A 16,727-nucleotide genomic window follows, 5' to 3' on the forward strand; every position below is an offset into this window, starting at 1 on the left:
AAAATAATTTCCTGGGATAGTCTTCCTGTGCCCCTTGGAAAAAAAAAGGAAGAAAAAAAAAGGAAAAAAAGTTATTGTGCTGTTGCTAGAAGGTGATTAGTGAGGCTGTTTAGAACCAAACGGGCTAGAATGGAGCAAAATCATTTCCAAAGAATTGTTTTTATTAATCTCCTTCCCGGTCATTCACTTTTACACTCTGCTTTCGTTATTTTTCTCTCCTTCGGGCCCAATCCCTCCCCTCACCACCAAGCTTCGCCACTGATTGCAAATGAAACAGGACCGAGCCCTGTGATGGTCTGGCACAGAAACTAGACTGATAGTAGTAAAAAGGCACCAGGGACTAGGAGACAGGACACCTGGAGGGAATAGGTTCTGGGGCTCAGAGAGGAATCAGGACACCCTGGTTCCATCCCTGGTTGCCAACATGGACTTAAGCAAGTTGCTCCCCAGCTCTGTGCCTCAGTTTCCCCTCTCCTTGTAAAACAAGCATCATCTCTTCCCTGCCCTATCTGCTGGGGGGGGGGGAGGAGATGTTGAGACTTGTCTGGCTAATTATGTGCACACTGCAAGACACTACAGATGCCCAGTTACTATTTTCTTTTTACCCATTACCTCCATATTAGATGTTGGGGGGGGGATGTCAGTGGAGGCAATTGATCTTTACTATGGAGGAGTTTGGTTATCGGGAGAGCTTATCGGAGAAATACCCAATTCCTTCAATGCCCCCCCCTCCAACCAATGTCAGTGTCCTGAAGCATCACAGCCCCTTCTTTCGCCCATGAACATTTTTGGGGCTGGGGTAGGGACAGTGACGGGACAACATGCATTCTTCTGGGGACCAGACATACTTTGTGCCTGAGGGCAATGGTTAGCACCTGGCTCATGGGGATGGTGTACACGCACACACAAGATCCCCTTCTGTGCCCCCTGCACATGGACACCAAATCCCAAATAAACCTGCATCCAACTGAGACACCGGGATCCCTGTGAACTACTCTGCAAATTAAAAGAAATGAATAATTTAGCACTCAGGATCATTCTAGCAGAGGGAAGTGGGGGGTGGACGAGGCGTCCCAGTTGCGAAGCCTTCAGCCCGCCGGTGTGTTACATCATCTGCACACATAGGTGTTGCCATGGCAGCCGCTTATAGCTTCATTTCCTGGATCCCCCGAGGGGGGTGTCACAGCCGGATCCACCTGCTCTTTACCCTACCCTCGGCGGGGTCATACTAAGGTCGCCAGAATAAATGAACGTGGGTACTAATGATCTGTTTGCTGGCTGTTTATGCTCTCTGTGTGTCAGGGGCACTCACATTTAGAGAGCTCATTATGGCTGCAATTAGACTGCACCATTGCTAGATATTTAACTCCTTTTTCTTTTAAATTAGCATTTTAATAACATTCTTTGAGCAGGGGAAACAAAATGACCATTTTTCACGGACAAACTTCTTAGCTGTAGGTGCAACTTTAATGGCAAAGTTGCAAGGGGGTAGAATAAGATCAGCTCTGTTCCCTTTCCACCTATTCCCCTTTCTGCTCCTCCCCCCCCCCACCAGGCAAGGGGGAAAAAAAAAAGGGGAGAGATTTTTATTTGCTTTATCACACACTCAATTTCCTAAATTTGTTCGGCAGCCAATTATTTTCTGCTTTAAAGTCCTGAACACTTGCCTGATGAAAATTAGCAGCCATCTGAGTTAAACTTTGCATGTGACCTGTGAAGAGGGCTTAAAATAATTACGTGCATACGTGTGCGCGCGCGTGCTGTGTGTGAGGAGCCATTTGTTTCAGATTCCCCTAGCTGAAAGAAGGAAAATGGGGGAAAGGAAAAAAAAAAAAGAAAAAGAATTGAGTGCCGACGAGATGATCAGTATTATCAAAATATCTTTATACAGTAACCCCAAGGGCCATTTCCATTCAAAGGTCTCTGCAATTATCTCCCTTTCGTTCATAACTCTTCTGATCATCATATATGACTGGGTGGGGAAAAAAATAAGAACAGAGATGAGGCTCTACCTGTAATTACTGATGCTTAAAGGGTGAGGGATGGAGGATGTAGAAGGCAGGGGGTGGTGGGAACCAGAATGAGACCAAAAGAAAAGCTACAGGAGGAGCAGATGCTAGAAGTTTGGCTATCAGGAAGTTGTAAAGGCACCTGTCTTGTGCTCATATAGTCTGATTAGATGAAAACTATGATGAATAATAAAAATGGAAATGTTGTGATGGCTTCCCCAAGGTCATTTGATGTTAGTTGTTTATTTCCATTTAATTTGAGATCTTAAGATGAATGTCATTCCATAGGCATAGCAGTGGATAGGACTCCAGAAAGTGGGTTGGCGTGGGGAAAACGAGATGACACACTTGTGAACTCTGCGTGCATGTTACATACAACTACATACGTGGATGAATGAGATGCTCTTTACAGTCTTTGCACTTTGTGCATCTGTAAGAGACTGGAACAAAGTATGTGTGCAAACTGGCTTCATAAAACACATTCTTTTCCTACCCGGGAATCCCACATCCAAGTTCTGTCTCTGCTTTTATATTCTGACACTGGGCTCACAACCCTTTCCATGACAACAGACTGGGGTGGGGGGGATTTCACAGCAAGAGGAGTTTGGAGGTCAATAGTTGAAGAGCAAAAGTTAGGGACCAAAAATTAAGATAACACTCTTGCCCCTTCCCATCTCACCCTGCATCCCCACTTCCACGCACAATTAAAATAAAGATGATCCTGCTGGATTAGTAAAGAATCAGAAAAGGAAAGCGGGGGTGGAGTGATATAAAGCAGGGCAAGAAAAATGCAGCTTTTGTGAGAACAACGGTTTAAATGTTTACTTTTCTATATCAGCTCAGCTGCACCTTAGAAGCTGCCGTTTCATAAATACAATACGGATGGCACAGGCTATAATTTGGTGATAGCTACCCCAGGACATATCTAGATACACTTCTGTTATTTTAATTAAATACTGCATTATGGTTTGTGACAACTTCATCGCTATAGCGTAAATGAATTTGGAATTAAAGTCTTACTTAGGCATCCACTATTTCCATGCCCCCCCCTCCATTTCTCAGTTTTACAAAGCAAAAGGCTATAAAATCAAGATGTTTGTTCATTTACAGATGGAGGAGCGTGCAAAAAAAAAAGGGAAGAAGACATACTATAGAGGCTGAGTCTGAAATACTCATTGCTTATGAGCATTCTCAGATAGAGGGGAGAATTCCTTTGATCGTAAATGGGAAATGTTGAATATTAATTGTGCGTGTTACTCTTATCTTTCGAACCGGGCTCCTCTAAACAATTATTCCAACAGCCATGGGATTTTTTGCCTCTTTTGTTAGCAGTTAATAGCTTGCTTTTAATTTTTAACTGTTGATTTGTAACTGCCCTGTACAGTATGAACCACAACAAGTTGTGTAAATTTCATTTTTTTATCCCTACGAGCTGCGCAGGTTGGGCTTTTTAGGCCTGGGCCACAGACTGAAGAGTTATGACAAAGGCAAACTTTTATTTTATCCCCTGAAATGGGAGTTTCGATTCCATCAATCTATTAACTTGTCTCTAATGAAACTAGACCGTACGTGACATTTTGCAATATAACTGCTTTAAATGTTACCACATCAATTGCTTTAAATGTTACCCGCGACTCATGAACCGGGAGATGGTTTTATAATTATCTCCCTCTCTCTCTCTCTCTACCCCCCTCCCTCTCTACTCCCAGCCAACGAACAACTATTTCTACTTTCCACTGGTATTTTATATTATCAGAGGAAACAACAATGCATGTTTTAATACAGATGCTCAACAGGCTACAATAAAAAAAAGAAAAGAAAAGAAAAAATTAATGTGATAATGTAAAAGATTTCACTTGCATATTTGGCAAAACAATGCAAGTTTTAAAGTGTTTATGGTCTATCTTGTCCATGTGTCATTTGGATTCCACACTAAATTCTGCTTTTGTCCAATCTATTGCAGCCCAACCATCCCCAAAATAAAAACCCCATAGGGAAAAAAAATAATATATATAAACACAGAGTTGCGTGGAAGTTATTGCCAATGAAAAATGGTTCTGAAATGACACCCTGCTTTAATATTTTTCGTTCTTTGCAACCCCCATCTGAAACTCCCACCTCCATTTAAGAAATAAACCGGGAAATGGTCAGACATTTGTTACATTTGAAACAAAAGCTTTTTCACCACACATTTTAAACAGGGCATCTCACTGAAATGTCACCCCCACCCTCCTTGGTAGATTAGTGAGGGGTTTATTACTAAATCTCTGTCTAATAAAGGCAGAGTTGACTCTGGAGGAGCCGCTTGTTATAATACTGGCTTCAGAAAATGGAGGGATTGTCATACTTAAAGACACAAATTTCCCCTGTAATATATTCGAATGGAAACCTCTGAATCCAATACTACATGGGCACATCTAATAAATTCACAATATTTCAGCCTCAACAGCCTACAACGGTTAGTTTTAAAGATTTATGTGGTAAAAAATTACTCAGTGATGAATATAGTTTATTCTGTGCAGTATTGGAGGGTATAAGGAATTTAACTACTGTCTTTAACAGTGAATTTATTATTACCTCTGTCAAAGACAAAGTCTTTAACAGCATTTGTTATAAATTTCAGCACAAAATAAATGGTCAGAATACATATTAAAAAAAAAAAGAGCAGCCAGAATTTTTATAAGCACTGGCAGATGAACCCAGTAGAGCTCTGCTAAAGTTTGCACAGTTCTGGGTAAATTCTCTTGTACGCTCCCAGAAAATTGTCACGGCTGGGGTTTATGTATTGGGGTGGAAGGGGAGATTCTGATCTCAGCTGAAGCAGCATAAATGTGTAGCCAAGAACAGGCTCTGATCTCATTTATGCTGGTGTCACCCCCAGGTTGGGGACAAATTCTGCTCCCCATGATACAGGTGTCACTCCCTGGGAAAGACGACAATTTTTCTGGGGCAATGGGAAGAGAAACCCATAGCAAATGCCATCCACTGATCTCCTTTGTCCCAGTGGAACATGGGAGTACAAGACAAATCCTAATCCCCCTTAACACCAGAGTAAATCTGGAGTCACTCGACCAACTTCAATCAATGTAAACCCAAGCAGAATTGTACGCTGTTTAACCCCAGTTGCAGGACCAGGTTAGGGCAAGTGGGAGCAGAGAGAGGCTGAGTGCAATGTGTTTTGGAGAGAGCATCCGGAGTGGAAGCGCTGGGGTTCATCAGTTTATTTATGGGCTCATAATAAGCGGTCGCTGGGCTGCAGAGGCAGCAGCTACGTGTCATTGTGTTCCCTCCTTGCAGGTCCAGGCAGCCCCCGCTACCCTTTTGTCCTCTCCTGGAATGGGTGTCCCCTCATTTATAAAAATTACCTGGGAGGAATGAGGCTGCCAGGGGTTTGTTCTAGACGATTGGTTCCTGTCTGGGGGGAAAGGAATGGCCCTTGCCTGAATTTGACCGGTGTGTGACCGTTGCCTTCCAGCTGACCCCGAATCCCATTCCCATCCCTCCTAACTCGATAGCCTCCCATAGGGGTTATTAATGGGAGCAAAACACCATCATCCCCATCATGTCCTTCGTCATCACAGCACGGCACAGAGTGGCTTGTTAACACAGCACTGGGGGAAAGAGGGGGCATTTTTCAGCTTCCCCCTCCCAACCCGCAATAAATAAGAAATGGCAAAGAAGGATGGGGAGGGGGGAGAGATTCAGACACCGTTCCCCTCCGGATAGGTCAGAGGTGCATAATAGCTATTTGACAAGCAGCGATCAGGTTCATTGTGCCATTCAAACTGCCCCCAACCCCATCCCCCTGCCTGTACCCATCCCTCCCCTCCTGTGGAAAGTACAGTTGCCGAAGAGTGACAGAAAGGGCCACTAGATGTCACCAAAGTCCTCCTTTCGCTCCAGGATCTCAGGAATAAAAGCATCTCCCCCGCCCTTCATTTAAAGCAATTGAGAGAATTAACTTATCTGGTTTTATGGCCTGCTTGTCACATCCAACTAAGCCCACTTAAAATAGGAAGTCTCGCTGTATTCAAATAATTATCATAACGTACAAATCACTCAGCCGGGGGATGAGGGCCAATGTCCTTTCCCTGCAGGGGAAAGGGAAGCGGCACCTCATGTTGCTAACCAAAGCGTGACGTGCACCCCAGCTGTGCTGCACCACGTCCAGGGAGCAGCATGGGAAGGATGTGGGGCCAATGCCAGGCTGACCATGCTGGGGATCTGAGACAGCCCCTTTGAAAGCAGGGGTTCTGTGCCAGCTCACGTGGTAGCAGCCGCAGCCTTTCGTGACGCTAACAGCACCACAGGGTCCGATGAAGGCTCCGGCAGCACTGGCAATGCCAGAGGTACAGCCGCAAATCTCCAGCCTGCAGTCCTAAATACAACAGCCAGGCGTAATACCAGCATTGGCAGTAAAAAAATAAAAAATAAAAAAAAATAAAAAAAAAAATTACCAGGACAAGGAACAAAATGGAAGACCTGATGCTTGTCAAGCTGTGCAGCCCTGTCCTACTGCAGCTCAGGTGACGCTAGTTGAACACCTGCAGGCTACACCTGTCCTGGGGATTGACATGCAGGAGCCAATTGCTGCTGGGCTCATTCTGCTCCTAAGGAGCAGGCTGGGACCCTGGCACTCCTGCCATGTTTGAGTTCAGAAGAACTGTGTTCTGCAGACGTGGAGCCCAGCTCTTCTGCCTCAGTTCCCTTCCTATGTGCTGACAGCTGGTCTGTTGTGTTTCTTCTTTAACCAAGAGCCATATTTCTACTTGATGCAGTGGGAAGGGACCTGACATATGTACCTGTTTAGCTGCTCACCTTGCAGCTGCAAGTTAGTTTGGGATACAATGGGTAGAAAGGTGTAGTGAACAGAGCAAAAGCCATGCTCAAAATCACAACAAATGTCCTTTGGTGTGTGTTCTGACCAAGGGTTTCAAAGCATTTTTATGATGTCAACCCTCAACTTGCACAAGGAACCAATAGGTATAAATAGTCCTATTTCCTAGCCTGGGAAATGAAGGCAGGGTGCAAAGCGCAAGGGAGTGCAAGGCCAGTCCATTGCTAGAGCAGCCCATTGCAAGGCCAAGCCATTGCTAGAGCAGGGGCAGACCCCCGATCGCCTTGATTGCAGTCCCCTGCCCCCACCTCTCAGCTACCGTCCCCTTTTCATGTGTACGCAGCAGGGAGCACAGATTCCCAGCCACCTCATGCAAACCTCACCAAAGTGTTAGAGCACAGCAGGCCCCCCTCCCCCTGCCCTCGCCCCTTTGCCCAATGCCCAGCCTACAGCCGTTTCTCAAGCATGCCAGTTTGCTGAATCCTTGCCAGCTACTGATGTCCACTAACCCCCAAATCACTTTTCCCCGCTGTTGATGCTCGAAATGTCAGACAGGGCCTTAGCAGCAGCCGGCGTGTGTTTCAAACACACCAGATGGATTTTTATATTAGCTACTATTTCATGTTCAGACAGAGCGACCGCACCACTAAAACTGTAGCCTCGACGCTGCCGAGTTTGCTTCTGTGAGATTAATTCTGTGAAATTAATTGGGACAAGATTGAAAAGGAAATTAAAATGCAGCTGAGTGAACAGGCTTTTCAAACACCTTTTTTTTTTCCTCCCCCCTCTCCCTTTCCCTGCTCAATTCAGGCTTGGATACCGCCGCGGTCGTGAGAGTCCGTTGTGCAAAGTAATTTATGAGAGGAAGGCTCTCAGGACCAATCGGTTACGTGTGAGGAAGCCAGCAAAAGAGTCACAATCTGGAGCCACTGAAGAGAGTTAAAACCCTGCCCCACTTCCAAGCTGTATCCCTGAGCTGGTGCGCGCAAAGGCTGTTCTCTCTACTACTGAGAGTGAGAATGCCTTTCAAATATACTCGGTCTGCAGAAGGGCAGTAGGGTGACCTCAGGGGCATCACTCTGGGTTGGAAGCCAGCAGCAGAGTTCTCTACCAATAAGGGGGCAACACCAAGGTAATGTCATTGAGTTCAATGGAGCTGCTCTTGGAGCATAAGCAAGATTAAATGCTCAGACCTCTGGTTTCTGCTCCTAGCGTGACCTTTGGCAAACTCCCTCCATTCCCCAGCACTACATATCTTCTGCTGTGAAAGGGTGAGGAGCAGTGATTTATGCTCTTGTGAAGAGCTTTGAGATCCTTAGATGGAAGGTTCTGAGTAGTACTGACAGAAGGCAACTGTAGGACCTCTAAGGATAAGTCTACAATGCAGAGCAGCTCACATAGAGATACTGGTGCTAGCTTTAAATTAGCCAGCTACCTACAGTTTTATTGATTTCATAGACATTTGGGCTGGAAGGGACCCCGGAGGATCATCAAGTCCAGCCCCTGCCCCAGGGTCAGGAAGTCAGCAGGGTTCATAGGACCCCAGCAAGATAAGCACCCAAATGTGTCTTGAAGGTGTTCAAAGTGGGTGCTTGAACCGCCTCTGGCAGCAGTCTATTCCAAACCTTGGGGGCTTGGACAGTAAAGAAGTTCTTCCTTATGTCCAGTCTGAATCGGTCGTGGCAGAGTTTGTGACCATTCAATACTGTCATCCCTTGGGACGCTCTGGTGAACAGATGTTCCCCCAGATCCTGATAAGCACCCCGATAAACTTATAGGTGGCAACCAGATCACCCTGAGCCTGCGCTTTTCCAGGCTGAAGAATCCCATGGCTCTCAGCCTTTCATCATAAGGTCTGTTTTCCTGACCTTTGATCATGTACGTGGCTCTTCTCTGGACTCTCTCAAGCTTCTCTACACCCTTTTTGAACTGTGGAGCCCAAAACTGCATGCAGTACTCTAGCTATGGCCTCACCAAGGCCGAGTACAAGGGGAGAATGACATCTCAGGATTTGCTTGAGAAGCTTCTATGGATGCAAGCCAGCGTTTTGCTCGCTTTACTAGCCGCAGCATCACATTGAAGTCTTATGTTCATCTTGAGGTCAATCATGACCCCCAAGTCCCTTTCATCTGTAGTGCTAACCAGCATAGCACTGCCAAGCCTATAAGCATGCTGCAGGTTTTTCCTCCCAAGGTGGAGAACCTTGCATTTATCGGAGTTGAACACCATCACGTTCTCATCCGCCCATTTCATGAGCCTGTCAAGATCTGTCTGGATCCTGTCCTCAGGTGTGGATGCTTTACCCCAGAGTTAGGTGTCGTGCTTGGTAACAGTGTAGTTGAGGCAATGTGGGGCTCAGAAGCAGCTGCAAACCTGTCTGGGAAGCTGGGTAAGTAATTCAGGAGGTTAGCCTGCACTATGCTCTGGGCTGCTGTAGGTCTACAGTCAGCAGGGCCTAAACAGACGAGCAGAGTGCTGGCTTAAGTGCAAATATATGAGTTACAGCTGCTCTCTGGCTGCAATGCAGGCACAGCCTAAATACCAGAATTTTGGCACTGCTGAATGTGGGTTTTGAAGGTGAGGGGAGAGCTAAGAGTGGAACTCCAAAACTCCTCAAAGCATCCTGCTGGTCTATTGGTGAATACTGCTTGTTCAGCACAACACTCTCCATGCATTCCTTTGGTTCAGAAGCAGGCCTTCTTTTGAGCTGCATTATCATCCAGACCAGCCTGGGCCAGGCTGTGCTCTAGAAGTCCTTATGTGTATGACAGACAAGTGCCCAGCTATTCCTATATTTACTCTATTCCACTATTGTAAGCCACTTCTTATTCTACACCCATCAACCCATGGGGCTCTTTAGCCTGGAAAAGCACAGGTTTAGGGGTGATCTGATGGCCACCTATAAGTTTATCAGGGGTGACCACCAGGATCTGGGGGAATGTTTGTTCACCAGAGTGCCCCAAGGGATGACGAGGTCGAACGGTCATAAACTCCTGCAAGACTGTTTCAGGCTGGACATAAGGAAGAATTTCTTTACTCTTCGAGCCCCCAAGGTATGGAACAGCCTGCCATCGGAGGTGGTTCAAGCACCTACATTGAACACCTTCAAGAGCAAATTGGATGCTTATTTTGCTGGGATCCCATGACCCCAGCTGACTTCCTGCCCTTTGGGCAGGGGGCTGGACTCAATGATCTTCCGAGGTCCCTTCCAGCCCTAATGTCTATGAAAGCTATGAAATCATAGTCTCCACTGCTCTCACTTTCACTCTAAAGGCATTCTGTTGCCAGTACCTGAATGTGAAGGTAATACAGACCCTTCTGCACAGCTAGGAAATAAAGGCAACTTTAGTTTAGACAATCAGCAAACTGAGCAGGGCTCTTCGTCTGGGAAGAAGCTGACATGCAGCAATAAGCCTACCACCCTTGCTGCCCCCCACTTCATCTCCAACGTACAGAAGGGAAATGGAGGGAGACTAAAAAGGCAGCAACATGGCCCAGGGCCTGCTGAGAGCATTGTTGGCAGTGATGGGGGAGGAATCAGGAGTTTATGGCTCCCAAGCATGTGCTCCTTCCCACAGAAATAATGCTTTAATATTAAATGATAAAATAAACAAAACCAAAAGGCCTGCATGACTCTGGGACTGCAGCTAGGGTGTTGCAGCAAGAGTGCATAGTACCTTCTCACGGTCCCAGCTGTGTTCTGGAGAAGACAACATCAGAACTGAGGGCCTGTGTTACCAAAGGGCCCTCAAGAACTCCCTGGGGGCTGGCAGATGGACCTCATCTCCTCCTAGGATTGGGATCCTGAGAAGGTAGTGGTAGCATGGCACAGGTTCTGGATTCTGGCTGTAAGAAGGGGTTAATGCCTTTGGGCTGGGCCTGTTCTGGCCTGACACTGGTTTAGCAGCTTCAAGGAATCTACAGCAAAACCCTTTCACCCTGGTGCCTCTGGTTTTCTCCCCATGAGTTATTTAGGCCCTGATTGTCAGAGGCAGAGCGCAGGCAGACCCCACGGATCTCAGCAAGTGCTCTATCCACTGGAACCTGAGCCTGTCTTGTTTTTGGCCTTCCCAGAGCACATAATTGGAGCTAGGATACCCACTGACTACATCTGAATCCAACCAAAAGGGCTTCCTGGGGTAGCCTGATGGCATACCAGCAATAGGGCAACAGTGCCAAGAGAAGTTGATTTTGGAAGTGGCCTACTTCACTGCACCATAAGTAGGTGCTGAGGAGTCATGTGAGGTGGGGAAAAGGAATACAAGACAGGTACAGCTCCAACCTTCATCAGCTCCAACCCTCATCAAAACCAAGCCTCATCAGCTATGGGGGATGATTGGACAGAGGGGAAGAGAACATGCACTTCTCCCTGTCCCCAAGATCCGTACTGGTATTGCAACAACACCTTTACCCCCAGGCTTGGATCAGACCCTCATTGCATTACGCACTGTATATACAAAATGCACCAAAAAACCCCACTGTATAGAGAATGCCAGAGTCATGTCCTGCATACCCATAAATGTGACAGTGAAATAACACTGCCCTTATACTGCAGCTAGTATGCACAGCACAGCCACCTTCCCTTACCATAAGCAACAGACAGGGAGGAAAGGTTGCTTACAGACCCCCTCCAGCAGATGGGAACCTGGAGAAGGCTCTTGCCTCCACTCCCCTCCCCCCAGAGGCACAGTGCAAACAGTTAATTTATTCACCTGCGTGAGCTCCTGACAAACAGAGGCCCCGTCACACCTGACTGAGCAACTCAATTACCCCTATAATACCAGAGCAACAACACGCACAGACTCTATTATAGAGAAAAAAATCTTGCTTTTGGGCTTTTTAAATATCAGGTGCAAATGCAGGGGACATGGGAGAAAGCAGTGCTTAATATGTATGGCAAAAGGGGAGGTCAGAATCGGGCTCTAACCCCACTACAGGAAGGAATGTTATTCCAGCAGTTAGAGCACAGGGTCAAGAACTCCTGGGTTATGTTCCTGGATGTGCTACTGACTTGCTGTGTTAACCTCCATGCTCTGTGCCTCAGCTTCTGCCCATCAGCTGTGAACAAGACACAGAGGCCTGATCCACGAGGGAAGGCGAGATGCTCTGTTCCTGTTCTCCTCCTATTACCAGACAGCAGGAACCTGGGCTTCCTTCCAGGTGTTAAGCTAGATCCTACCACGTCCATAGTCTATAGCCTGCAAAGCCTGCAGCCCAAGAAAAAAAATCTGGACTGCACTCATCTCATATCACAGCCTATTTCTGTCCCTGCCAAGGGACACTGAGATGCTGCAGCAATGGAAGACAGGCACTTATGTAGATGGTATGCCAGATGTAGAAGTTCTTAAGTTCTGAGGCCACAAATGGTTCAGGAAGTTGGTCCTCAGCCCCATACCTTGCTCACAATGTAGATGATATCACCACGCTGAAAGGACAGCTCATCTGGGTAGTCGCTGATACAGTCCCACATGCTTTGGTAATAATTTGCATAATCTTTCATGGAGCCTCCTAGAAAGAGACAAAGTGAGAGAGATAAGAGCAGTGGACAATGACCAGAGGATTCTCCAGTTTCTCAAGGGAGTGGCCTCTGTACCAGCAGCTCACTCCCCAGCAAGACACGGTATGAGCTGACTGGAAAATTTCAGGTTTTTTCATAGTAACTCTGGAACATTTATCATGTTTAAACAAAAAATCCCTGTGAAAATTTTCTGTTTTTTCTAAAAACTGAAATTAAAATAAGCAACAAAAGAAATACTTCTTTTCAGGAAATGCTTTTGGTATAAAGAGTCACTTATATACCAAAGTCTTGCAGCTTTGGAAAATGCCACATTGAGAATATTTATTAAAAACTGAATTGGAGATTGAAACATTTTAACCAACAGCGTTTTCTGTTTGATCGCAGCTCCCACTTCTTTTTACCAAAACGAAACCTGACGTTTTCTACCAACAGGAAATGTTTCTATGAAAAAGTCTATTTTTTAATGAAAAAGCTGTTCAGATTGGTGGTAGGAGGAAGAGTAACCAGTCAGGCCAGACATATCAGAAAGAGCCCTTGCATGGACATCATGTCTGTCTCGGCAAACCAAGGGCCTTGGTTGGCCACTAACCACCATGTACCTGGAAGGATGGTGCTGGGGAACATAATGAATGGGTTTATTCATTAATAAAGCAAGGGATTCTATCCCATCTTGTAATCAAGCAGCAGCAACCAGCTCATGATCCCATATCAGCTTCCTCCAGTCCCAGTGAATTTGATGGACAAAGTCTTTCCAGGGTACCCAAACCCACAGTCAGGTGTGATATATGAGAGTGTTCCAGAAATTAATGATAAGATGGCTGCCCACACTGTATGTTTGTTAAAAAAGTGGGAAGCTACTCAGCAGCGGGGAACACTGATAGAGGTACTGTCAAACGCACCCATTGTTTACGACTACATAGAGAAGTGATGTGGTCCAGTAAATGATCATTGCACACACAATGACTTTATTACAAAACTACCATTAGTTTCTGGAACACACTCATACCATGATGACATGCCAGCAGTTACTGGGGAATCAAACCATGGCCTTCTGCTCAGGTTAAGGAGTCCCAGCCAATGCTGTAGTTACGCACTGGACTTTTATTCTTGCTGGACCTAAGCAACAGAAGGAGAAGTTTGCATACTAAGCCACAATACTATAAAGACACATCATGTTCCACCTCACAGGCATGGGCAGCCGTAACTAGAAGCCTCAGTTGTGGTCTGGAGGACAGGAGAAGGTCTAGGTCAGTGATTCTCAACCAGAGTGCTAGGGCATCCTGGGGTGCTGCAAGATCTTTTGAGGAGTGTCAGGAGATGTGAGGAGATCAGCAGAAAAACTAAGTAGATAAGCGCAGGCTCAGGCTTGTCCCTGCCTGTATGATCCTTCATCCCCTGTGCCAGGTCCCATGGCAAGGAAGTAAGCACTGTAATCTATAAATTAGTTTTTGAAACTGGGTGCCACTCAGTTCACAAAAGTTATGGAAGGGTACCTCAAGTCCAACAAGGGGTGCCTTGAGCTGAAAAAGTTTGACAACCACTGGTCTAGGATGGGAACAAAGAAAACTCTATTCTAAACAAATGGTGACATTTATTCTGAAGAATGGTTTATTTGCTGAAAAATACATTTGAGGGTCCAATAAAAAATAGCTGTGAATTCTTGCCAAATTTGGTCATTACTTTGGCTGAAAAAAAAAAAGAATATTTTGGCAATCCTGCTTCCCAGTAAACATTTCAATTTTTCATTTCAAAATGAGGTTGCCTAAATTTAAAGCTAAAAAAAAATAGAGCTTTCTCCATCCCCCAACTTCCACTGAAAATGACACATATCACTTAATTTCAGGACAAGCAAAAATTTTTGGTCGACTCAAAACAGTATTTCCCCATCAGTTCTTCAACTGGGGAGCTCAGGTGGCATGGGTGCTAAGATGCACAGTTAACTGCCCAGAGACCACAAGTTCAAGGCACTCATGTCACAAAATTGTAACTGAAATTAAATTACTCCAACGAATCTGCAAATTCTGCTAAATACCCTATCACACAGGGACACAAAAAAGGAAGGAAGTTCTTCAATTCAGTTCAAGCAAAAATATCAGCTCTACTTAGGTAGCAACTTTCATCTGAGGAAGAATCATTATGCTCATTTTATAGACAGGGAAGTTGAGGGACAGAGAGAGGAAGCAGTTTGCCCAAGGCCACTCAGTAGATAAATTGCAGAGGTAGGCCCATTTGTTGAGCTGTGACAGCAGAGCTAGCTAGACCCACCAAGAATTAGAAGCCCTCTCAATGACTAGAGGGAGACTACAACAGCTAATTCTTCTGGACAACAAATGACGAACAGAAACAAGAGTGAAGGTTACAGGTTAATAGCCAGGATGCCCAGTGAGGACACCACACAAAAAGAGCTCCAGCCAGGCCCCACTACTCCCTGAAGGCATCTAAAGAGCCACTGGATGCCACCCAGTGAAACTCTGCTTGGAAATGTAAGCAGACAAGGGCAGGGAAGACAGCCCTGCAGTTGCCCACAGTCCCCTCCAGCCAGCACCTCCTTCCTGGTCTGATAAAGGGACAGTTTGGCCAAAGCTAAGAGAAGACTGGCCAGAAGGTCCTAGGACTTTGAGGTCCTAGGGAAAAGGAATGAGGTATCACCTTTCCCAATACTCTGTGCTAACCATCAGATCAGGGCTGTCCAACTTTGGTATGGCCATATGCCGCTGAGGCATTCCCCCTTGGGGTGCCCCCACATCACATGGGCAGTGCCACTGGCAGTAGGAGAGGCAACCACATGGGCCACACATTAACTGCTTCACTTGGCCACCAGTTGGACAGCCCTGCATGAAATCGTATGTTTTGACTGGGGGTTAGATAGGACAGCGTTCTAATGGTGCAGCACTGAACTGAGGATGCCTCAAGATGCAATGATATAGACAGCTCCCCAGAGAGTCCAGTGGATAAACAAACCCACTTAAACAACATTCCAAGGGCTCCGATTCAAACCTGGAATTGAAATGGATAGGGTTATATACCAGTTTGATGCAACAGCGCATCAGCCCAGGAAACAAATGGAAAATACTGAGCGCACGTTGGAGAGAATGTTTCTAATATTGTGTAAGGGACTGAAAGATAAGGGCACATCTGGAGTACTGTGCCCAGATTTGATCACCTAAATATGAAAAAAGACATTACAGAGATGGATAATGTTACAGCAGGGAGCAACTGGAATGACTCAGGGACTTGGGGAACTTAAATAGAAAGGCTGGGAAAAAGTAGGTCTGCATCCTTTGGAAAAATATTAAAGGGGGAGTGCGCAGTGGCAGGGAAAAGATTGTGAAGGGAATAGAGAGGGCAGGAGCTACTGAGTTATTTAAGCTTGTGTAAAGTACAGGAACCAGGGGTTATGAACTAAAGCAAAAAAAATATGAGGAGGTGCCTATGTAGAAATGCTGAGTGAATAGTTGGTAACAGACAGAAAGAGTAACTAATGCAAGGAGGTTTGAGGGTTTTTTGTTTTTTTTGTTGTTGTTATAAATGGAACCCAATGAGGGCAACTCTTCAGTGAACAGAATAACTCAGTAATGGGGTAGGCACAGGCCCCAGACCTGTTGATTTTCTCCTACGGGCTGCACAAGCACAAAATGTGGGAGAAAAAGGAGACCCATGACATATAACACTGAAACAAGCAGACCTCACTTATTGCAAAGAAACTGCACAAGTGATTGCTTAAAATATCAGTAATCCTACAGAGCATTAGAAATAAGTCACTAACAAATACGTTTAAAGTAAAATGGCCACCAAATTCAGAATGCATTGGGTTTCAGCCAGGGACAGGTTCTTCCCTCCCCACCACAAATATGGTTTTTTTTGAGGAAATAGAGATTTTGGACTGAAACTGAATGCTTTATATTGCAAGGGGTTTCTGAAAGCAAGAGCTACAGAGTCTATTTACCCTTTTTTTAAAAGCTTTTTAGCTCAAAGAATTGATGGGTCTGGCAGATCACCAGGAGTTACAGAGTACAATCCTGGAAGATAAAGACACTACTGAAAATCTGAAAGTAGTTCTTTGCATTACCTTTCATTAACTAGTTAAGGACACCTGGGTGATGTGCAGTATCCAGGACTTTTCAGGTAACAAGTGATGAGATGATCCAAGTTAAGGTGAAAGAAGAATTTCTGGAGCAAACTGATAATTTTTAAAAGCAGTAAATCATCAGGCCAACATGGAACATCCAAGAATTTTGAAATGTATGATGTACCTGAAGGGGCTGAGAGGTTACCATAAAATATGCAATCTCTTTTTTAAAATAGCCATTGGTTCCAGGGATCAGAGCAGCAAATGCAGTACCTATATTCAAGAAAGGCTTGA

General features: G+C 45.5%; 1 protein-coding gene across 2 annotated transcripts in view; it reads right to left on the reverse strand.

The window, feature by feature from the left end:
* Positions 1 to 16,727, reverse strand: part of SKAP1 (src kinase associated phosphoprotein 1) — a 255,305-nt gene that overhangs the window by 18,389 nt on the left and 220,189 nt on the right. For both annotated transcript variants that reach the window (XM_019548372.1, XM_019548371.1), the window contains exon 11: positions 12,242 to 12,354. In XM_019548372.1, coding sequence (XP_019403917.1) covers positions 12,242 to 12,354 — 113 coding nt within the window. The remainder of the gene's footprint in view (positions 1 to 12,241; positions 12,355 to 16,727) is intronic.

The sequence above is a fragment of the Crocodylus porosus genome, unplaced genomic scaffold (genome assembly GCF_001723895.1).
Source record: "Crocodylus porosus isolate Cpor-Errol unplaced genomic scaffold, CroPor_comp1, whole genome shotgun sequence".
Taxonomy (NCBI): Eukaryota; Metazoa; Chordata; order Crocodylia; family Crocodylidae; genus Crocodylus; species Crocodylus porosus.